This window comes from Ochotona princeps, chromosome 11 (assembly GCF_030435755.1).
Source record: "Ochotona princeps isolate mOchPri1 chromosome 11, mOchPri1.hap1, whole genome shotgun sequence".
NCBI lineage: Eukaryota > Metazoa > Chordata > Mammalia > Lagomorpha > Ochotonidae > Ochotona > Ochotona princeps.
Genome location: NC_080842.1, coordinates 31,360,940 through 31,385,864, shown reverse-complemented (window position 1 = coordinate 31,385,864; position 24,925 = coordinate 31,360,940). Strand labels below are relative to the sequence as shown.

General features: G+C 35.7%; 1 protein-coding gene across 2 annotated transcripts in view; it reads right to left on the bottom strand.

Moving 5' to 3' along the window:
• Positions 1 to 24,925, bottom strand: part of GPM6A (glycoprotein M6A) — a 242,002-nt gene that overhangs the window by 99,480 nt on the left and 117,597 nt on the right. Inside the window, exon 1 of one of the 2 annotated variants that reach the window (XM_004579032.3) lies at positions 16,796 to 17,580. The exons of the other annotated variant lie outside the window; for it this stretch is intronic. Coding sequence (XP_004579089.1) covers positions 16,796 to 16,832 — 37 coding nt within the window. The 5' untranslated portion in view covers positions 16,833 to 17,580. Of the gene's footprint in view, positions 1 to 16,795; positions 17,581 to 24,925 lie in introns of those variants that run through there. 2 annotated transcript variants of the gene reach the window in all.

The following is a 24,925-nucleotide window of genomic DNA, read 5'->3' as shown; positions in this document are numbered from 1 at the left end:
TGAAGATTTATTGAGCTATATATTAAGTTGTATGATATTGGTAGTGATTTAAGGGAGTTTTCAAAGTAATGCCAAGTACAACAAATGCTGTGGATTGTAAAACCGTGCAACAAAATGGAATCTACTATTTATTGCATCCAGGATACGTGTTTATTCCTTGTTTTGTAGAAAAGAAGGTCAACATCAACAATAGCACTGGATTGAAAGAAATATTAAAAACAATCCTTTACTAGATCACATGCAAAAGGTTTTACATCCATTTGTTCATTTTCTTTATCCTATTTATGTTAACAATTTGCTTTTGTAGAGTGTGTGTGTGTGTTTGTGTGTGTGTATCTGGGAGAGAGAATGAGGGAATATTAATGAATAAAATATGACTGTTTCTATTTTCCAGCAAATATTTCTCTTGCTTTTTTAATATAAACATTTTATATTTAGGTTATATTAAGTAATAAAATATTAAAATTTAAATGAACTCATAAATAATGTCAGACAACAGATGTTTTATATTTTAAATATATTTTAATATTTTAAAATATTTTAATATTTTAATATTTTAATATTTTAATATTTTACTGAAGAGTAAAAATACTCTATTTCTAACCAAGTGATGATAATGTTGTAATGTTTGTACATTATTGTTGAAAATGCTAGGTTAAAGAAAATACCTAAAAGTAATAGAAGCATAAGAAAGGGGCTCTAATGCAAATCCTTGACATTGCAAACAGGAAAAAGTGATGGAGGTTAAGAGACTTTCTTTATGCCTGGATTCCAAGTAAAGGCAGCACCTAAGGCAGACCAATCCATACGCTCTTAGGTGTGTTGTTTATAAAAGTCTACATGTACATGTGCATGTCATTAATTGATTGTAAAAATCAGGTTAATCTATATAACAAAAAAATGGAACATCCTTATCCCTACCCAAGATATGGACTATTCATAGAACAATTATTTTAAAAATGGAAGCACCAGTGGAAAATATATGGCATAAGCATTTATCACAAAATAACAATGTTTATATTTATTCATTATTTGGAAGCATACACAAATGTAGGCACACATACTGCTACAAGAGTATATTTTTTCCAATTATATTTTGTAGTTTTACAATTTATGAAATTTGATGTATCATCCCCACACCCAAGAAAATTTCCATATATTAGTATACTTGTTAGAGTACCTATTTTTAATCAAATTGAAGCCTGTAGTCATGCTTAGCTATTAAACACATAACCTGAGAAATCTTCACACAATCTAGCTAGTCATCAGAGAAATTAACATAGAAATGAAAGAGTTTATTAAAGTAGATAAAAATGCAATAAGAGTATATTTTCTTTGTTAACCATATAACAAATATTGATTTGCATTGAATAAGTTTGATTTCATCATAAATATGTGTCATAGTCTTTATAAATGACATTTATTATTTTAAGGTAGTATGTAAAAAATATAACTATGTTTATTGGTGTTAGCAGAATTTATTTCTTCTGTTTAGCCACTAAATTATAATTACCATAGTTATAAAAAACTAACTCAAAATTATAGGAAACATTAAACACAAGTTCCAGATAACAGCAAGTTTCTGATTCTGCAGTTTTATGTCAGATATATGACTATCTGCTCTCAGAAACATCAAAAAATAAAACATTTGACTTAGCATTTGACATTCAGTACCTATATCCCTTATAGGAATCCCGGCCTGTGTGATACCTGGCTTCAGTTCCTAATGCTAACTTTACTTCACAAAAGAATTTACTAGGGGAGGAATCAAGTAATTGGGCACCTGCTGTCCATATGGGAGTCATGCTTCTGGATCTGGCCCTGGTTTTTATGGGCTGATAGGGTCATTTCAGGAGTGAACTCTGCCTCTGTCTCTCCATCTCATGATAGATAGATAGATAGATAGATAGATAGATAGATAGATAGATAGCTCAACTGGCTAATCATCCACCTGTAAGCAATGGTATCCATATGGGCACCAGGTCAAGTCCTTGCTGTTCCACTTCCCATTCACCTCCCTGCTTATGGCCTGGGAATTTAGTGGAGAATGGTCCAAGTCCTTGGGACCCTGAACCCCCCCCCCCCCAGGAAACCGGAATAAACTCCGGGTTCCTGACTTCAGATAGGTTCAACTCTGATTGTTGTGGCCATTTTGAGCAGTAAATCAGGGAATGGAAGATCTTTTTGTGTCTCCCCTTCTCCCTGTAACTCTGGCTTTCCAAGAAAAATAAAAAAATGTTTAAAAATATAATAAAAATAAAAATAACACTAAAAATAGTTTTGAAAGAAAATAATCAAAAATTAATAAAGATCAATCGTACTGGATCTTTCTGTGCGCTAACATAATTATTTTAATGGATGTGAGAACGACACTTTTTTTTTTCAAAGAAATTGCATGGAATCAAAAATGGCATTAGCGTTTTAAGTTTTTAACAGTTTATTTCTAATTTTTAATTTTCATTAATTTTTAACAGATGCAATGTTGTTATAGACACAATTCTAAGAATATGACATTTTTTTTTCCTCTCCTTCCCTTAAGCCTTCTTTCCCTCTCTCTCTTACAGGCTCTCTCCAACCTTTTCACTTTTTTTAAAGTCTTTAAAATAAAAAAAATTTAATTTACATTACAATAAAATCCTTAATAATTCACTACATATGAAATTTAGCAAGCAAAAGTTGAAACAACCCTAGTTTGGTGGCAATATGAACAATAATTCAATGGAAAAAGGACCATTTCATTCATATAAAATAAATATTGAAATTGTCACAGATCATTAAAACCACAGCAGTATAGCATTCTTACTCTTAAAATAATCACTGAGTGGGCCCGGCAGCGCGGTCTAGCGGCTAAAGTCCTCGCCTTGAACGTGCCAGGATCCCATATGGGTGCTGGTTCTAATCCCGGCAGCTTCACTTCTCATCCAGCTCCCTGCTTGTGGCCTGGGAAAGCAGTGTAGAATGGCCCAATGCTTTGGGACCCTGCACCCGCGTGGGAGACCTGGAAGAGGTTCCAGGTTCCCAGCACAGCACCGACCGTAGTGGTCACTTGGGGAGTGAACCATCGGATGGAAGATCTTCCTCTCTGTCTCTCCTCCTCTCTGTATATCTGACTTTGTAATAAAAATAAATAAATCTAAAAAAAAATAATAATCACTAAGCTTATTTAGAGTATTATAATTAGAGTTGGTCAACATTAAAACAACTTGGGGTACTCAATCTCATTTTGCATACTGTTCTAAAATGCAACATCAGCCTGTTGATCTTATAATTTAACTTCTACTTCCTTAGCAACTAATGCAATTCATTTTGCCATCTAATAAGAAAAACTGAAACTAAATATAAAAGTAAATACAGTATTCTTATATCCTATTAGTTTCTTTTATTTAAATTTTTATTTTATGAATTCATCTGCACATCAAAAACTATGTACACATTTCATTTAGTTCACCTGTTAAATTGACAACTTTCAGAAAATCATTTCCCATTCTATATGATCACCATACTCCTTTTTTTCTCTTCAGCTGTACAAGTTCTTCCAATATTCTATTATTCTTGTATTTAAAGGAAAAAGTTTAAAACCTTTTTATGCTACTATAAGCTCATGTTTTTCTCTTCTTTATTTTTTCTTAAAGATTTTTTTTATTTTTCTTGGAAAGGCAGATTTACAGAGAGAATGAGACCTTCTGTACACTGGTCCAGTCCCCAAGTGGCTGCAATGGAACTGAGCAGATTTAAAGGCAAGAGGCAGGAGCTTCCTCAGGCCTCCAATGCAACTGCAGGATCCCAAGGCTTTGGCCCCTCCTCCACTTCCTTTCCAGGCCACAAGCAGGGACCCTGGGAAGTAGAGTATCCAGGACAGTACTGGTGCCCACATAGGATCCCAGTAGTAGCAAAACAAGGATTCAGTCACTGAGCCATTGTACTGGGCCCAGCTCATCTTTTTTCACGAACAATTTTTACCCATTAATCATAATGATGCTTATCATGCATTTTACATGTCTTTTTAAATCATTTTCTTACAATAGACCAGAATCATGGAGCTAAACTGACAAAACTATGACCCAGCTTCATCATTTATAGCTAAATTACATTAAGAAAATAAAAAACTTCATGTCTGAATTTTCTCATCTAAAATGAGAATCATGAAAGTCTCTTTAATAGAATTTTTGCCAAGGATTTTACAAATTTGTAAATATAAAACATATTTGGCAGATTCTAGTAAATAGTATTGACAAATAATGCTAAACAGCATTGTAATTTCTAATAGGCTTAAGTACATGAGTTATTGTTGGGAACCATAACCAGGGACCAGTATTTTGACCCAATGGGTTAAGCTGTCATCTGCAATGCTAGCATCCCGTACGAGCACCGTTTTGAGTCCTGGCTGCTCCATTTATAATCTCTAATCCCTACAAATGTGCAGGGAAGACGGCCCAAGTACTTCTGCCCCTGCCACCCATGCAGGAGATTCATACGGAGCTTCAGGCTCCAGCTTTGGTCTGGCCCAGCCCCAGCCATTACCTTCAGGTGAGATCTCTCTCTCTCTCTCTCTCTCTCTCTCTCTCTCTCTCCCTCTTTATCTCAGCCCCAGCCATTATAGCAATTTGGGGACTGGACCTTCAGGTGAGATATCTCGCTCTCTCTCTTGCTCTCACTCTCTCAATCTGTCCCCTTTATATAACCTTTAGGGGACAGTGGGAAGTCTCATATCATTCACTCACCTTTCTCTTTTTGTTGTGGGGGTGGGGAGTGGTGGATATTTTTGTCTTTATTAACTTGAAAGCAGAAAGAAACAAAGAGAAAGAGAGAACCCACAATCGCTGCACCACTTTTCAAGTACCCACCACAACTGGGATTGGGCTCAGGCCAAATTAGAATATTAGGAACTCAATCCACATCTCACATATGGTGGCAGGAATTCAACTACTTGAGCCATCTCTACTGCCTCACGGAGTCTGCGGAGTGCGGAGCTAGAGCTAGAATTTGAACACTGGTACTACAATAAGGGAAAGTCTTTCTTACTAAGTTAAGCACTTGCCTTGCTTGCACTTTCAGTGGACAGTTTATAAAGAAACAAGCAAACATAACTGGTAACAAAATGAGGTGAGTGACATTATAGAAATGTACTTGATCCTAGACAATTTCATGGTTTCTGATGACTGAGTCAGGAAAAACTTCTCTGATGAGACAATGCTGAGTCATGACTTGAAAGTTGAATGTGTTAACAAGAGGGTAAAAGAAAGAAATCAGAATGGACATCTACACATTTTATAAGGGCATGGCTCACTGACAAAATAGTGATCGCTACATGATATGAATTATGAGACTGGAAAATATGGTAAGAGTTTGCTTTGGATCACATTGTAAAAGGGTCTGATTTAATAAAATTAATATTACAGGAATTGCTACTACAGGTGATGAAAACAATGCAAGCCTTCTAGAAACTAATCATGAATATATTTATCTTGAGAACAATAAAAACAGATGAAGAGAAGCATGTTGGCAACAACTGAAATAGCTGAAATAGCTAGAGGCTAGCATTTATCAATAGTGATAACTGAAAGATGAAGATCAAAATCTAAACTTATAAAAGACTCCTGAGGCAAAACCATTTGATGACTGATAAGATGGAATGAATAGATAAGGTATTTTGTGATAGCTTCCAGGCTTCCCTCTTGGGATACAAAACAGATAAATGATGACAGCATAAATAATAAATATCCGGCACATATGTACATATGAGATGTGAGCACTAGGTAAAGTATGGTGAGATGTGGTAACAATTTGCATTACCAGCTCAGAACTTAGGCTTTGTAAGTTAAGAAATAAAATGCTAAAGGGGAACAAAGGATGTGGTATAGATTCAGCACTCAGTTGATACATACTATTTCGTTTCTATTTTACACTAGAAATAAATATAGATAACTGTGATTAGTTGGTCTTCAGTGTCCTTGCCAGGTAGTTAGTCATTCCTTTCTGAAATCTCTTTGACATGACTAAGGGATGTATTTACTGAGTTGCTTAAAATGAACAGAATATTGCAGAAACACAACAATGAACAGTTGCTTCCTAGACTACATTAAGGCACTGAGGCTTCCATCTTGCAGGCTCTCTCTCAGCTATCTGAAAAACTTGGCTCTTCAGAAAAAAAAGTTATCATATCATGAAATGAGGAGTAGGTGGGGAGGGACCAGGCTTGTCAAAAAAGCATGTGAATAGGCTGTGAATTAAAATTTAGAGAGCTCTTCGATCAAAAGGATTGTTGGTGAGCTTTTACAGCTTAAAGAGCTTTTACAGTTAAATTAAGAGAACTGGCCTGACTCTGAGAACTAAGAGAACTGACTAAGTTTCTGCACTACCAGCAGCACAGCTTGACAAGAGTTGAAAAAAATGTGCATCAGGTCTAAAAGAGTCAAGATATCTTATAATGAAAATATTTGTTATGATCACCTACAATTTACAAGTTTATTATCTCATTTAATAACACATCTACAAAATATAAATATGCTTTCAGTTTTTGTGACGATTAAGTCTTTTGATAAGGAGTTATGTGCAAAGTCATGGCCGTTATATGGCAGTTAAGAGTCAGTCTATGACTCATGGATTCCATTTCTAGCATCACTCTTCTGGCAGTGTAGGACTTTTCATTATGCATATAAATTGCATTAGCATATTTTTATGTTGTTCTACTCAATACAAACCATAATGTAGGAGTGATAATTACAGCTGGGAATTCTAACAGTAGTGAGATGTAATACTGAGAGAAAGTGCTGTGCTGAGGAGAGACCTAGTGTAATTTCTTTCATTGGCGCAGGCTGTCTGTTTACTTGTTTTTTAACAAGTCGCCATCTAATTGGTCCCCATGGGTATTTCATTCCCAAGAGTATACTGAACATGCTTTGAAAGTTTTTCTGAACAAGGAAAATAATTTCAAGAATTAAAAAAATTACATATGAGTCTTAAAATTGCACTCATCTTTCACAGTAAATTCTGTCAAATAATCTAAAATTCTGTTCTCTTGAAAAATTTGATATTGTATTCCATAATTCTATGTGAAGAACTGACAGGTGTTTTCATTCTAGATAACACATACACATTTAACAAAGTGATGTCAGAAACCAAATACAAGACTGGATCATGAACAGTGATAAACAAGACAGTCTCAATAGTTGCATTTTAGATTCTTCATGCTTTAATTTTCTGTGGATAAAAGGGATGTTGAAATATTATTTAGTCATATTATTAGTAATCACCTATTTAACATACATTTAAAACTTGTCTACTCTAGGTCTCTCCTATTCTCCATCATAAAATGTCTTTTCTGATTGTTAACTGTTGATTTTTGCAATGGTATTAACATCAGCAATAGCTCATGATATTCACAGGTGTGATCTGATATGAAAGTTGATGTACTCTCCTCCGAATAACCTAGCTTCCATGTATGCCGAACACATAACTGTCAAAAACAGTAGATTTTCTATCACAACTAATTTCCCCACATGATCCTAATCTTCTGACTTGCCCAAAATGAAGGTTTTGCATCATTTTTCACTTCGTAATACCCATTAAAAGCCAAAAAATATACCAATGATCACAAGTTTCAAAATCCTCTGATTCTCCAAAGCGAAATTTGGAAACCATTGTTCAAAACACATTTAGAGATTACCTAACTGATTTTTATCACTGATTGTGTTTTCCTTTTAAATTTGGGTATTTTGATTTCCTATTATTTTATATTGATATAAAATCATAAATAACAAGGAATTTTAAAACACTGGCAATATTTTACTGCAGCAAGCTATCTCAAGTTGTATTTTTGAGATTAGCATCTACATCATTGGGCAAAGTGTTAGAAATACAGGTTCTCTGACCTGTCTCCATATCTGTTAAGGTGCAAAATGGAGGTGGGTGAGAAAAGATAAAGTCTGCATTTTAATAAAATCCCAAATTGGTGATGCTCATACTTAGAAACCACTCCATTAGCCTATATTGCTGCTACACTTAATGTAACATACAAGGATAAAAAATTTCCAAAGTCATAAGAAAAATACATCTATGACAAAGTATAGCTAATAGCAATTCTCTCCCTAGCTTTCCAATTTTAACAATACACGGTAAATAATTACCATCCCTCTCACAAAGCTTGCTGTTACATCACTTATTAACTTTTAAGAAAGCCTCCCTGGTGAAGTTCACATAGAGACTATCTTAAACCTAAATGTCCTAACACTATTCAATTCCTCTACCAGAGGCTTAAAAAAACCTGTGATAGTCACAATGCAGCTACACATCTCTGTGGAAGCACTGCCTCATTTCAATAACAAAGCAGGAAATCTGGATTATAAAATGAAGAAACTTAGGGAACACAGTTTGAACAATGAAAAATATAAATTTATATCATCTTCTCTGCATATTTGTAAAATATCACCTTACGAAAAATAAAGACAAAAAGAATGTTTCCTTTCATTTTCCATGAAAGAGGAAGAGGATGCAATTTAGTTTACTGGCAATAGTTAACAGATAAGTTTAGACATAAACAGTGTTTCACAGAATTAGTCCATGATATACATATCTCCTTCTTTCTCCGCATGAAGACCACTGTCACAAATCTCCCATTTTATATTAAGTCACCATTTCAAGAAAAATAGCATATATGTGTATGTATATTACATCTAAGTAGGAATTTAATGTAACAAAATGTTAAACATGGCCCGACGCGGTAGCTTAGCAGCCAAAGTCCTCACCTTGAACACACTGGGATCCCACATGGGCAACAGTTCTAATCCCAGTGGCCCCACTTCCCATCCAGCTCCCTGCTTGTGGCCTGGGAAAGCAGTCAAGCAAGGCTCAAAGCCCTGGGACCCTGCACCCACGTGGGAAACCTGGAAGAGGCTCCAGGCTCCTGGTTTTGGATCGCCTCTCTGTTGTGGGCACTTGGGGAGTGAACCATCGGACAGATCTCCTCTGTCTCTCCTCTTCTCTATATATCTGATTTTCCAATAAAAAATAAAATAAATCTTTAAAAAGTACTAAAAACATGAATTTATTTTAAAAATTGTTTAACTTTCCATTCTATTAAGTTCTTTAAACTGAGCAAATTCTTTCACAGAGTAAATGTGGCATGTAGTTGAAATGTTAAGGATTCTTTTTTTCTTCATGTCCCATTTTCTCTTTAGAATACAGTGGATTTTCTTAGGAAAGTAATTTTACCCAGGGTAATATAAAATGCATTTGCTACATTGCACAAAGAGGTATTCCATTTTTGTCTGACATGTCCTCAGTTGTATTTCACATGGAAGAAAAGGAAGGCAATTGGAAATCCTTGCCAGAGGCTAGCTGCGTGCAAGGAGTTCAAAGACTTCAGTGGCCTGACACGCACAGATTAAAATACAGGAGACTAACATCTCCTACTTTTTTTATCATTTTATTTTGCAAAAAGGGGAAATTATAATACTCCTTTCCAACAATACGCTTCAAGTAGTTCTCCTACATTCATTCCCCAACCCCTGGATATCTTAGGCAGTACTCACAATTTTGTTTCTGTTCAATCACACCAGGGCACTTTAGCCACCCCTGTTTCCTAAACTCTTAGAGACATGAATCTTTAAAAAAAAAACAAAAACAAATCATTTCTGTTTTGAGCCAAAAAAGTAAAGGCTCATTCTTTAATATAGAACTTTTAGCACAACAGCACTCAATTACCTCCTCCAAAACAACAGTCGCTCTGAGCTGACAAGCCTTTGTGTCTCTGTCATCTTAAAACCAAGAAATTCCGAAGAAGTCAACTGAAGAACAGTGTTTGGAGTTCAAGTTATGCAAAGCAGCAGTGATACTAGGGCAAGTTAGAAAAAGTACACGAGAGTATTTCAAGAAGTTTCAGAGAAACAGAATGAGAAGACATGAAATTTAGCTAAAAAATAACCATGGAAAATAAGATTCTATAAAACTGCACTTACTTAAAAATGTTTTGCAATAAAATGACAACTTTTAATTTCATTTTTCATGAACTTTTTGAAGTACAAAGGTCATGCTTTTTCATAAACAACAATACAAACCTTTAGTATTACTTTTTGGAGAGATGACAGAGACTCCTCTAGAACGCCACTGCTTTTTACCCTAGAAATAGCTGTTCTAAAAAAACAACAAACAGGACTAGATGTTTGACATACCAACGAAGACTCCTCTTAAGACATCAGCAACCCACACTGGAGGACCTGGGTTCAAGTTCTGCCTCCATTTTCAATTCGACCTTTCTGCTAAGGCCACTCTAGGAGGCAGCAGGTGGCGCTCTAACTGAATCCTTGTCAGTCACATGGGAGGTGAGGTTGAGCATCTGTTTATTGGCTTCTGCCTGAAAAAGCCTTGGGGAAGTAATTGTGGATAGAAGATCTTGTCTGTCTCTCTGCCTTTCAAAGGCAATGAAGATAAATAAATGCATTTTTAAAAATCAAAGGGTCAATTCAGAACAGATAAATGATCATAAGTGAGTTAGTGAAAAGCCTAACAGAACCCTCGTAAGCATATGACAGAAAATATTTTGAGATTTATTCCTTTTTCACATACAACTTCTTTTTTAAGAATTATTTGTTTTTATTGTAAAGTCAAATATACAGATAGGAAAATATTCCGCCCGATGATTCACTCCCCAAGTGACCACAACAGCTGGAGCTGTGCCTATCCGAAGCCAGGAGTCAGGAACCTCTTCCAGGTCTGCCATGCAGGTGCGGGGTCCCAAGGCTTTGGCCCATCCTTGACTGCTTTCCCAGGTCACAAGCAGGGAGCTGGATGGGAAGCAAGGCTGCCGGGTTTAGAACTGGTGCCCATACGGAATCCCAGTGTGTTCAAGGTGAGGACTTTAATTGCTAGGCCATTGCACTGGGCCCCATATACAACATTTTATAGTACCTTAACTAGGGTGGATTTTTTACAGTATATTTTAAAAAGAAATTTTCAAATTTTTTTTCAGATAATATGATCCTGAGAGCATGAGATTGTTAGCTATGCAGATTTGTAAGGAGTCCAGAAGTAACTGAATTATTCCAAAATTGTGAAATGTGTGATTGATGTCTAAATATTTCATATTGAAGAACAATCTTTTCTGGAATGTTGCAAAATAAAGACATATACTTCAAAAAGAATACTCACATAAAAATATAAAAAATGAAATTATATAACATATGTCAATATCTAGTTGAGAGAATCAGATTGTTTTGCTTAATCAATGCATGCTAGTCATTTACACATACCTATTTTGGGTACTATGAGTATCATTCTAATTACACTTAAAGGAACTTACCCAAATCAGTAAAGGAATCTTCCGATTTCTGTACAAAACAGCTTACAACAGTTTAATGCATCCTACAGCAAGATCAGATGCATCAAATAACCGGCCTCCCATCCACACTTTTTCCCTACAGCCACAATAAAAGACTGATAATTCTTACTGTGGCAACCACACAAAATAAAGGTAAACCCACAAGTGTTGCTCTGCATTATTTCTGACTTTGTAACTTAAATGAACACTTCAACATATTTTTAAAACACGTATCAGAAGACACATTCAATGAAGGTTTATGTTTTGGTCATAATAAAATTTCAGAAGAACCACAGAGATTATAATGATAATCAATGTATGGGTTGCAATCAATATTGAAGTAGTATATAATGACTGTTCCTCAAGGACTAGACAGAGTCTTATAAATTAATATATAGTGTATAGAGGATAGAAAAGAGAAACAAAGAAAAAATAAAGTCAAATAGAACAGAGGCAAAGTTGAATCACAGACATATTTTAGGGTTACATTTAACAAGCTTCTTCAGTGTTGAACTCAAAGAACTCAAGAACTAAGAGGATTAGTAAGTCTTTAATGACATGAATGTTATCAAATATTCCAATTATTTTGCTAATAAGATTATGATCTCACAAAGATTTTGGATAAACATGATAATCTCACCATATCCAATGTAAAAACAATATGCAAATCTTGACAATGTTGTATATGTATTAGATTTCTATTGTCTACATAGGAAGATTGAACGCATTACACTTCTGTAAATGTGGGCAAGCATTGAACCACAGTGGACTAAGATATTGTGTGGTACTTCTACATCCAATATTGGAGTGTATGGGATCCAGTCCCTCTTTTCCCTATGATCCAGCTTCCTGTTAATGAGCCTGGGAGGCAGCAGATTAGGGCACAATTTATTGGGTTCCAGCCAGCATGTGAGAAATTCATGGAGCTCCTGGCTACTGGCTTTGGTCTATCCCATCTCCAGCTTTGGTCTAACCCATCTCCTATTGTGAACATTTGGGGAGTGAACCAGCAAATGGAAGATGTCTGTCACTCAGTCTCCTTCTCTCTCCCTAACCTTTCTGTCTGCTGTGTTGCCTTTCAAATAAGCAAACATTAAAAAATATAGAGATCCTTTGAAGGGGAAACATTAAAGAAGTAGCTCTCTTCAAAAAGTGTCATATATTTATTTGAAAGCACAAAGGGAGACAGAGATCATCCACCCACAGGTTCATTCCTCAAATGGCTATAACAGGGTGGTGGCAGAAATCACGTTACAGGAATTCCATCCTGGCCCTCCACCTAGGTGGTAAGATCGCAAGAACTTGGTTCATCCTTCATTATTTTCCCGGGTGCAGTACAGGGAGCTGGATTAAAGCAGAGCAGCAAACTGGCATTTATATGAGATGCTTATATTACACTACAGGCAGCCACAAACCCATAAGGCCACAATTTCAGACCCAATGGGAACTCTTATGTAAGCCACTGAATTTTATTTGTGTACAAAGTTGTTCTCATCCATAAGTCTATTTTCCTCTGTTCCCTATACTTTCCCAGAACTAAAAAAGACAAATCTGACTTTCAGATTAAGAATTTGCAAAACGACAGTCAACCATAAATAGTGACTTCAGAGGAAATCATGAATGATTGCCATAATGTCAGCCAATCAATGGTTGTGCCACCTGTTACATGGATGCTATCCAAAATTATTTTTGATAATAAGCCAGGTAGTCTAACTGCAACGTATAAAGAACAAAACTGCCAAAGCAGGGGGAGAGGTGTTTACATCATGGAAACTGGAAAAGAAATTGACAAACCAGAGGTTAGCCCCTACAACCCATGACACCGTTTGAACCACTGATCAAAGTTTATTTCTAAGAACCATCTTGTAGTGTACTATTGATACACCTGGCAACTACATTATATACTCCCAAGTGATTTCTTTAAGCATTTATATCTTACTTCAAGGAGTTAATAAAGTGAACACATCAAGCAATTTTGTTTTGAAAGATAAATATACTTATTTTAATGATACTAATTAAAATTTACACATAATGTTTATCTTAATAAGATGTGGTAAACATGAATTGTTTCACATCTGTGAGTGACACAGATGTAAAATACATTAATGAGCAAGCAATTTAACAAAAATGTAGACTGACAAAATTCTAAAGCATCATAATTAAAACACAGCCCCCATTATGGCCACAGTAATGCAGAAAATACTTTATTGAAAAAAAAAGTTTTATTTGATAAAACTTTGATTGAGGGGCCGTTGTGATAGCCTAATGGCTAAATCCTCACCTTGCATGCACTGGGATCCTATATGGGCACCAATCCTGTCCCTTGGGTACTCCACTTCCCATCCAGCTACTTGTTCATGGCCTGGAAAGCAGTAGAAGATGGTCCAAAGCATTGGAACCCTACACCAGCATGAAAGAACCGAAAGAAGCTCCTGGCTCCTGGCTTTGGATCGGCTTAGTTCAGGCCATTGAGGCCACTTGGGAAGTGAACCAGTGGATAGATCTTTTTCTCTGTCTCTCCTTTTCTCTGTAAAATCTGACTTTCCAACAAAAATAAAATAAAATACTTAAAAAGAAACTTTATTGGAAACACACCCAGTTTTCCCAACTAACATGAGTTTTATAACTACATTTGATAAGAACAAAAAGTAAAAGATATTTCTTGCACCCTGAAGGACTCTGTGAGTTAAACATTAAATACTAGTGAAAACATCTGTCAAATCTTGGGACAGATTTTTCTTCTGTATACTTCATACAATTTGAACCTTTATGTTTCCTCTGCCCTTTTTGAACTACCGTTATATTTTGAATACCTTTACTTATCCAGCATTTTAAATTATAATAAATATTAACGTTAAAGTAAAGTAAAAAAAGAAAGAAAGAAAGAAAGAAAGAAAGAAGCCTGTGCAATGCCCTGTCATCTCAGTGTTCTTGTCAATTGAAATAAGCCAAGGACACGCTGGAATAACACGTTAGTGTGTTTGGTTAAGCATGAAATGATGATCATTTAACAGTGGCTATATCATAGGTGTTGAAATAATGAAACTTCATTTAATCACTTTGAATGTGATCGTCTGTCTCTGCTGGTGACCCAATCCTTGACGATCACCCAGGATTGTTATTAAAGCTGTGATAGCCTTCAGTGCTATGCGGGAAGTCACTGGGTGCCGCCAGCCCAGCTTCAGAAATTGACTGCACAGCCTTACTGTGGTCTTTCAATACTAGGAGAAGCTGGTGGTTGTAACATTATGGCCGATATCTTCCTTATTGATCAAACGCTTCCACTTTCATCACATGCAATTTTGTGGCTTTATTTCCTACAATACTTATTTGCATAAGTTGAATCATTAGATGTGTGGCTGATAGGAATACTTAGGAAGATACCAACTTCTGTTGCTCCCTTCTGTTCATTGCTGGTTGCTTTTTCTCTCTGTAGAGGTTTATCACTTCTATCCATTGATTCACCAACCTTCTTTTAAAAACTCCTTCTAATTTATTAAGGTTATCTATAAAGGTAATTAAGGTTTTCTATATTCACCATATAAAAAGTATTAACAGTCAGAAACCCATAAACCATTTATATTTTTCCACATATGACTTGGCAAACAAATCACAAATACTTAATGTGTATAACTTTATTCATAAATAGATTACTATGAATTTTTCTGATTTAAAATTATTGTCCATACTGTTTCTGATTTTCTTGTATATATCTCAATGATGAAAAACCCACTCTAACTGCATCTCCCCCCTCATTCCACACTGCTCCCGCCCCATGAGAGAAAGATTTTCAGCATTACCTGAGGAAAAACATCACAACCAATTACATCATTTTTCTTGGTTCCTGCACCTGCCAAGCCTCACTCAGAGACATTCAACCTGTTACCACAACCCATGATCTAGCTCAGTGTTTTATTTAGTAAGATGAATACCATTTGTCTAAAACTATCAGCTTATTCTTCACTAAACAAATTGAAAGGCTAAGAACCAATAAAATAATATGCTATAAAGAGATATTAAAGTATCTTATTCGTAAAGTAAAAAATTGATTGAGGTGCTTGGTAGGAACAGAAATAACTATAAAAGCGTGCCTTTTAAAATCACTGATGAGTGCTTAAGCAGTGTGTACATATGATGAAGACAGTAACGGGCTTCTGTAATGTAGAATTTTGTTACTTTGCATTGAGGTAGAGAATTGTCTTGCTTTTGGGCAACATCATTAAGAAGGGTATTTTTTACAACAAAATGTGGATACCCTTCTTCTGTCTTATACTGCTGTATTACTAATATAAGATCTTCATACATTTGGTATCAATTGTTTCTGACTATGTCTATGTGTGTTAATATACATGTATGTCTTATACACCACAAGGTCTGTGTGTGTCTGCATGTATGTATGTATGTGTGTTTTAAGTGAACAGATCCAACATAGCTGAGTGGCTCAAAATAGGAAAAATGATGATATGTTTTCTAATCATTTATTTTACCATGTCATATACAGCTCTTCAAAATATTGTTTTATATACGTTTAACACCAACTGTGTTAGCTAAATATATTTCAATAGTAGCCTTAAATATTTCCTTTATGTAATATTTTCTATGTTACCCTTTCAATCTTAGAAGAACAAGAGTCTTTCTCTAACATTACATAAGGCTAAGAGCAGACATGAGAGAAAACGCAGCCTATGCCGAGTGAAGGCTGGCTGCCACCAAAGCTCACTTAACACACAAGAAAAAAATCTAGAGATACTTGAATCATTTGAAATTGTAAATATTCCAATGTGTTTTAGCTTTCAAGAATGGTAATTTCACTTCAACTCGTGCACACAGATATACCTATACTAGCATTAAAAAAAAGTGTCAAGAAAATCCCCTTAATATTTATTACTCAGAAGTTAATATGATCAACTATTTAGAAAAGAAAATCTTAATATCACTATGCATCCTGAAAAACTTTTGCTGCATCTCTATTAAAGCTACCCAGTATCTAGACAGAGAAAGCATAATTTTTAAAAGCAAACCAAGAAAAACATAATAACTGGTCTTCGTCTTTGTTCTATCAAACGTGCATGGAAAGGTATAAATAATGGTTACATCATCAGATTTTTAACTATCACTAGCTCCAAATATTCTGTTTGCAGCTCAACCAAGAATCCCTTGACCCAGTTTGACAACCGTGAAAACACAAAATAAATGAATGTTAACAATGACAGGTTTAAGAAGCAGTTCACAACAATACTGCAATGTTGTTATCACTAATACTGGGCTCTACGTTTGGATTCTTAAATCTGAACGATTTGCAGATAATGACCACATTCATGCCAGCTGCTACTGCAAGTAAGAAAAAGACTGGAAGAGAGGGAAAAAATGCCTTCCTTCCAGGAGAGAAGCATTCATTAGCCTTACTGGCAAGTGTCTAAAGCAAACAAGGAAACCGCAAAATAATTACTTAGTTACAAATAAACCTTTTTAGCACAGTACCTTTTTGTGTCTGTCCCTCTTCCATATTCTCTTCCATGGCTACCTTTCTTCAGGAGAATCTGGTACACGGAATTAATCAAAAGCTCAATTAGATGTTGGAAAAACTGGTGATTTTTTTCCCCTGGGCAGCTCCAACAGCAGTGGCTTGGGCAAGTCCTCAGAGCTCAGCTAAGGCTCCCTCGCTGCTCTTGTTTGCTTGGAGACAGGCTGTCAAGTGTAATTTCATTCAAATTACTCTTCCGTGAAGATTATCAATTTTTCTTCTCAAAGCTGCTCATTGTGCATCACAGTAAGCAGGTATTCAGACAAATAGCTTACGAATTTTGGGGGGAATTTGGTCTGAATTCCAGGAGCAGAGCCGCTATGATTCAGAAGTCTTGCTTTGCATTTTAAATGGGGAAAGAAATTGAGGTTTCTATTGAAATCTGGGCTTTAAATTGGAACCAGGCTGCACTGTGAACAGATGGAGGGGTGTCCTCCTAACATGAAGCAGACCACCAACCCATAATTCCCCCCTTTGAAACCAGAGTGGGAAAGCCCAGATTCCGGTCGTAGCTCTTTATGCAATGGCAGTTGCTTCTCACCCAGTCAGATACATTGCAAACATGTGTTTTCTTTTTCTCTCCTCACTATCTAGTTAATTTGATTTAAAGGTGCCAAAAAAGGATGCAATTATACTGTTCAGGGTTTATCTGTAACAGGCTATTATTAACAGACTTGTAAGCTCACATCTTTAAGAAATAAAACAAATACAAGCGTGATTTTCAAAGGAATGTGTATAAACCTTTAAGATACATGTTTTAAGTAAACATTATACTTAATACCCGAGAACTTTACATGAAAGAGAGAAACATAGTGAAAAAATAATCTATTGATGTAGTTGTGATATAATGTTATGATTTTAGCCCATTAAAGCTGCTGATTCTGAGAAGGAATCTCTTGAAAGAGAATTTTTAGGATCATTATTGGAGAAGGAGTAGAGTGTTAAAAGGAAGAAAGGAACTCTAGATAAGGAATAACAGGATAGCATTCTCCATTCTGATTTGGAATGCAAATCACAATGCTGCAGTCTGACAATAAATTAGCATTTGTACTTCAGTCTTCTGAGTGACAGGGCACAATCAGAGTCTCAATACTTTACAAAAGCTAGAGCAAGAAAATACACAGTGTCTCTTTGAAGGGAACACAAACCTTTATTGGGCAATAAAGGAAGGGAAACTCACTGCCTGATTTCATCACCAAATAAGCAAGTGTGAACACACGCATACACACACAAACACACACAACTCTAAGTCTCTATCTGTGAAGAAAAGTGATTCATATTACCATTACCCATTATGTATGTCTCCTGTATCATAGCATGTGTGTAACATACCCTTTTGAAAGCCATAGAATGTTGCACCCAACCTCCAAATTATGACAAAAGCAAAGATTTAAAACAGAGAAAACGATACAAGATTCTACTTTATTTCTCATCAATGAATGATCAGTCATGTAACTTTTGAAGTCAATTGTTACTTTTCTTTGCCAATGAATTTAATCTAAAGATGACTAATTCCAAAAACCCAGACCTTGTCTCTTCTGAACATACACACATCTGAATTCAAGGGATTTGGACAGAGCTGCTTGCTGAGAGCACAGATTGTGTGGGAAACCATAAGGGAAATCACAGAGCCAAGTGAGAACAGCCTCTGCTTCAACTCAGCCCTGGGCTGACATAACCTGGCTTATAGTCAAACCAGAGAAGAGGATCACTCTTCACTTACCTTCTTAACCATTTTTATACCCCCCAAATTAGCAATGATTACCAGCAGAGACATCATAGATAATAATAATGCCACCTAAATTTCTCAGCGCATTCACATCCATGAGTCCATTTGTAAGATAATAAGAGTATTATTTTCCTCATCTTATCTAGGGAGAATATGACACCCAGGAACTGGATGTCAAGGCTCAATCAATGAACAGATAATTATGAGAGCCACAATAGCTGATTCTTAGTCTATGCTCTGATCATGGAAGTTATTTTTCCTTCCTATTTTACTCCATTATGTGGGTCTTCAGCATCTTCTCAAACCAGCCTCAACTCACAGCTGTTATTTTCCTACACAAATACAGCAAAATTTAAAAAAAGGAAAAATTTTCTCTGATTTATTTCCTTTACAGGAATACAAAAACAATAAATCCCTATAATCTTCAACTTTTTCATCTAAGACAGACATTTTTCTTGAAATACCAATTACCGAAGCAACACACTTCCTTATAGTAATCAGCTCTTAGTAAGCCACAACTCATCTCTCTTAGCTTGTGATAAAACACAATCAGATCTACAGTATTAGTCATTTTTAAGACGACAGTTCTAGAGCACCAAGCACACTCACATTGTTTCAGGACCATTGCTGTCATTTAATCTCATAATATTGTTATCTTCCTAACTGAAGCCTGTATCATTAATCACGAACTCTCCATTGCTCCTCATTTAATGGCAGCTGAGTATGTTGCTGGGTATCATTGTGAGAATTATTTTAAAGCTTTGACTCATTTGAAGTAACATATCTTGAGCAACCACTTGTGTGAAAACTAGGTAGAAAAAGAAAATGGTTCACATTGTGGTAGTTTAAATTTTATAAATTCTAAGTATGTTATATGTCCCTCCATAATGACCATCTCTATCTCCATTAGTTCTCCAAATTGTAATGACCAGGATATTCATTTAATATTCTTTTATTATATCACTCGGTATTTGCTCCAACTAGCTATTTAAATAAAATGTGTCTCTGCAGGCTATTAACCAGTTGTCCCAACAGCATTTATTGAACAGACCTTCCCATTTGCCTGGATTGTCGTTTGTCTTTTTGTCAAAGATTATTTGGCTGTATCTGTGTGGGTTTCCTTCTGGTGTTTCTATTCTGCTCCATTGATCTTCCTCTCTATCTTTGTGCCAGTACCATGCTGTTTTGATAACCACTGCCCTATAGTATGTCCAGAGGTCCGGAACTGTGATTCCCCCTGCTAACTTCCTGTTCTTCAGGATGGTTCTAGCTATCCGTGGTTTTTTGTGCTTCCAGATGAACCTTTGGATCATTGTTTCCAGTTCCATGAAGAATGTTTTGGGCAATTTGATTGGGATTGCGTTGAATGTATATATTGCTTTTGGCAGTATAGACATTTTAATGATATTGATTTTACCTATCCAGGAGCATGGGATGGTACTCCATCTTTTGAGGTCTTGTTCAATTTCTTTTTTAAGTAGTTTATAGTTTTCTTCAAATAAGTCTCCTACATTTTTGGTTAGATTTATTCCCAGATATTTCATACTTTTCTCTGTTATTTTGAATGGTATCTTGCTGGTTAAGTCTTTTTCCATCTTGGGGCTGTTAGTATACACTATGGCTGTTGATTTTTGTTCATTAATTTTGTACCCTGCCACTCTACCAAACTCTCGTACAAGTTCTAGCAGTCTCTGTATTGAGTCTCTTGGCTCTTCTACATAAAGAATCATATCATCTGCATATAGTGAGAGTTTGACTTCTTCGTTTCCCATTTGATCAGATCTAAATGGATAACAGATCTAAACCTACATCCAGAAACCTTCAAACTTTTGGAAGAAAATGTTGGAAACACACTGGAACACTTAGGGGTAGGCCCTCACTTCCTAAAAAAGACTCCAAATGCAGTAGAAATCAAGACCAAAATAAACAATTGGGACCTCATCAAACTAAGAAGCTTCTGTACAGCTAGAGAAACAATTAACAAAGTAAAAAGGCAACCCACAGAATGGGAGAAGATCTTCACACACGACATAGGTGATAGAGGGCTGATCTCCAGAATATACAAAGAGCTACAAAACAACCAAAATGTCAAAACAAACAAGCCACTCAAGAAATGGGCACGGGAAATGGGCAAACACTTCACAAAGGAACAAACCCAAATGGCAAATAAACATATGAAAAAATGCTCAAGTTCCCTGGCAATAAGGGAAATCCAAATTAAAACATCAATGAGTCACATAATACAATGTAATTACTGAAGTTAAATAATAAGCAATTTAAAAAAAAAAAAAACCATCAATGAGGTACCACCTAACGCCAGTAAGACTGGCCCACATGAATAAAAGCACCAACAACACTTGTTGGCGAGGTTGCGGGAAAAGGGAACCCTACTCCACTGCTGGTGGGGCTGCAGGCTGGTACAGCCTCTATGGAAATCAGTATGGAGAATATTCAAACAACTCAAATTCAACATACCGTATGATCCAGCAATAGCACTCCTAGGAATTTATCCAGAACACTTATTTTATGAGAAACCAACATGCACTCCTATGCTCATAGCAGCACAATCGGTAATTGCAAAAACATGGAAGCAACCAAAATGCCCATCAACAGAGGATTGGATAAGAAAGCTATGGTTCATCTACTCCATGGAATACTACTCAGCTATTAAAAAAAACAAAATGCAGTTCTTTGTGGCCAAATGGGCCAAACTGGAAACCATAATGCTAAGGGAAATGAGCCAATCACAAAAGGTTAAATACCACATGTTTGCCTTAATTTAAGATGATATGATGTTATGTATAACATGTTATGTTTTGAATGTTATATGTTGTGTATAAACTAAATTGAAGTATAGGTGAGGTGGTCACAGAAGGTGGCTGGGAACTCGCATTTATCTTTAACATACTGGTTACTCATTAATATGTCAATTAATTCCATAATGATGTAAATTTTTGCTGATGGTATGTTGGAGCTTTCAATTGACTGGGATGATACTCTGCTGGCTCTGTCTTCAGACCAGAGAGGGTATACCTAAGAAGCCGTTGAACTTGACTGGACAATAAGATGCTGGACTCTATGTTTGGTATACGCTTGCAATGGGGGAATCTCAACTGAACTTGAGCTGTGGTTATGCAACAAGGTGGAGGAATCCACCATGGTGGGAGGGTTTGGGGAGGGGTGGGGAGAACCCAAGTATCTATGTAACTGTGTCACATAATACAATGTAATTAATGAAGTTAAATAATAAATAATTAAAAATAAATAAATAAATAAAATGTGTCTAATATAAAATCATTTTATTAGTTGAAAGTAAGATAATGTCAAGAATTCCCTTTCAGATATGTTCCAAGAAATATTTTAGTATTCATTGCTTTTTCCTGTGTAATTATAAGATGAATTACTCAGTCAATGTAAAGCTATGCTCTTTTTCCTTATTTTTCTTAGTTTACTTTAATTTGGAGACAGCACTTTCTTTAAAATTTCATCTTGTATTTATGGATAAACATACATATATGTATACTGAGAAAACGTCCATATAGTTCTCTATTACATAAGTCATTTTGTGATGCAATGTTCAAAATACAACAACAAAAAAACAGTAAACAAGAGGATAGTGATTCCAAATGCAATATTAGCTGTACAAAGTTACTTTAAAAATTCATTACCTTTTTCTCAGATGACAAAGACTTGGAAGTATGATAGATGAAACATACATACTGTGCAAAAATAGTAGACTGTTAGAAGGTACTTTTCTTCCTCAAATGTTTTACACACAACCTAACACTAACTTAAATATTAAGTGACATATATGACTTGTTACTATGTTTTGACAAACAAAAAGAAGGCTTTTTGAGGGATGCTTTAAATTCTAGGTCAAAAATCGAATTCTAGGGGTGGACATGCAATCAGTGGTTAAGTCAACGCTTGGGACTTCCTTGCTTGGGAGTCCATTTTGGAGTGGCTGGTTCTATCCCAATTGTTTTAATTCTCCTCTAGATTCCTGTGCACCCTGTTAGGCAACAAGTGATGACTCAGTTAATGAATCACATATGTGGATGACTTGGATTGAATTCTGGATTCTTAACTTTGGCCTGGCAGAGGTCTGCTGAAGACACTAGTCAGAAAGTTCATATTGGTCTCTCATTTAGGTGAGACTTGGGCCATCTTCTGCTGCTCTCCCCAGAATTTCAGTAGGGACCAGATTGGAACTGGAGCAGCCAGAATATGAACAGGCACCCATAAGGAATACAAGCATCACATGTGTTGGCTTTCCTGGCTACACTACAACTCAGAGCTCAGGAAAAGAGCCATTTAACTTGACGTGATGAAGCAAGATAGCCTTTCACCCAGAAAAAGGTCAAATTAAGCAGCAAACCAAGGTGGATGGAAGGAAGGAGTCAAACAAGTGTTCTAGACATTTGAACTAGAAATCACAATGGCCCATAAGAAGAGATTTTATTCTAATTGTCTGTAGTTAACTGAAATCTGACCATATTGAGGTTAAACCCTCTTTTACTAATATTCAAGCATTTAATCCCCCAGTTACTCAGTAGTGTGCTCTGGAAAATCTAATTCTTATGAGTCTTGGGTCCTTAATTTTTCTAGGACAAACTCTCCTGAAATCTGGCCAGTATCTTAGAAGATGAAAGCATTTACTCCAAGGCATTGCCCTTCAGACCTCTTCAGCTCTTTCATGAGAAGATTATTTCTTTTATACCTATTAATGCTATATTAATATTTTCATAGTACTAAACAGAAGGCTGTTCTTCACTCACTTATCTTATTCTAATCTCTCAAAGTGTTCAGGCTGTCAATGCTGGGTTTTTTTCTACTTGAATCACTCTTCTCTCCCCTAACAATTGGATTTACTTGCTTACCAGATCTCAGTTTGAATGTGTTCTCCCCAGGCAAAGCATCTTTGATCTAAAGAACCGGTCTCTTTTCAGAACAGTATCAATAGCATGTCATTATGGAATTACTTTTCAAACTTGACATTTGACAGCAAGCTTCTCCATTGGCCTTCAGCCTGCAGTCCCCATGACATCTGTTCAACCCACTGCTCCAGAAGCACATACTATTCTTTCAATAGATATTTATTCACTGTGTGAAGGAATGAAGTAATTCAGTATATTAAAATATAGTTTCTCTTATATCTTAATTTCTTTCATGAAATATTTTGAAATGCAAAGAAAAATTTCACTAATTCTAGGACATACATGTCATTCTAATATATAACAAATGCCAAACATGAAGTTATTGACAGAATGATAAAGTATTTCAAGAGCAAACAGTCAAAAAAAAGGAAACTTTGAGATATTTATTGTTTGCCATGATTTCTGTAACAACAGAAAGCTGTATGATCATAAACACTCTTACACTGTTTATGGGAAGCCGAAACCCAGAAATTCAAAGATGAGAATGTTTAGACAAAATTCCTCCCTTTAATTTACAGGTATTTATACATCCAAACAAGCAAGTGATGGACAAAAATTCAATGAACTCATGAACACATTTTGTTTATTTCCCAAATGCCAGAAAAACATGAGGAAACTAAGTCCCTTCTTGTAATTTGTTGTTTTTATTGTTGTTTTTTTTTTCATAATACATGAAAGATATCAGAAGAGGTTAAAGCTGTGATTCCAAGGCACAAAAGTTAACCAGGAATGGCCTATACTTAAACAATCAGAATCCACTGTTATGAATTCAGAGACAACAGAAAAAATGGCCTAAGTTGGTTCTCTGGAATATCAAATATGCTACTTAAATTGAGCACATCAAACAATAAAAATCTATTGCTCATCCCTTCAACTTTTATTTACTCAATGACTATTGTGTGTCACAAACTGGGCTGGGCAGATGCTCCCTGCCCTCAAACTAAACAGTGTAATTTAGAGAGAGGGTGGGGGGAAGAAGGGGACAGGAAGGAAAGAGAAAGAGAAAGAGAAAGAGAAAGAGAAAGAGAAAGAGAAAGAGAAAGAGAGAAAGAGAGAGAAAGAGAAAGAGAAAGAGAAAAAGAGAACAAGAATTAACTGGAAGAAAGTACTAAGTAAAATTATGATTAACACATAGTACTTGAGCACTGTCCTACTGGTGTTTATCTCCTGCATTTCACAGCAATCTTATCAGGTTATTGTTATTATACCCCATCATATTGATAAGGAAAAAGGAACGGAAAGGGTAATCTTTTTGGATAAAGTGTCAGGATCTTCAAGATAGGACTTAAAATCTAGACATTACAACTCCAGAGCCTATTCTTTGAAAATTCAGTATCTATACTTACCTAAGCAGGAAGCCTAAGGGTCTTTTATATGACCTGTGAATCACCTCACCAAGTTATATTTCTTCATTAACACTT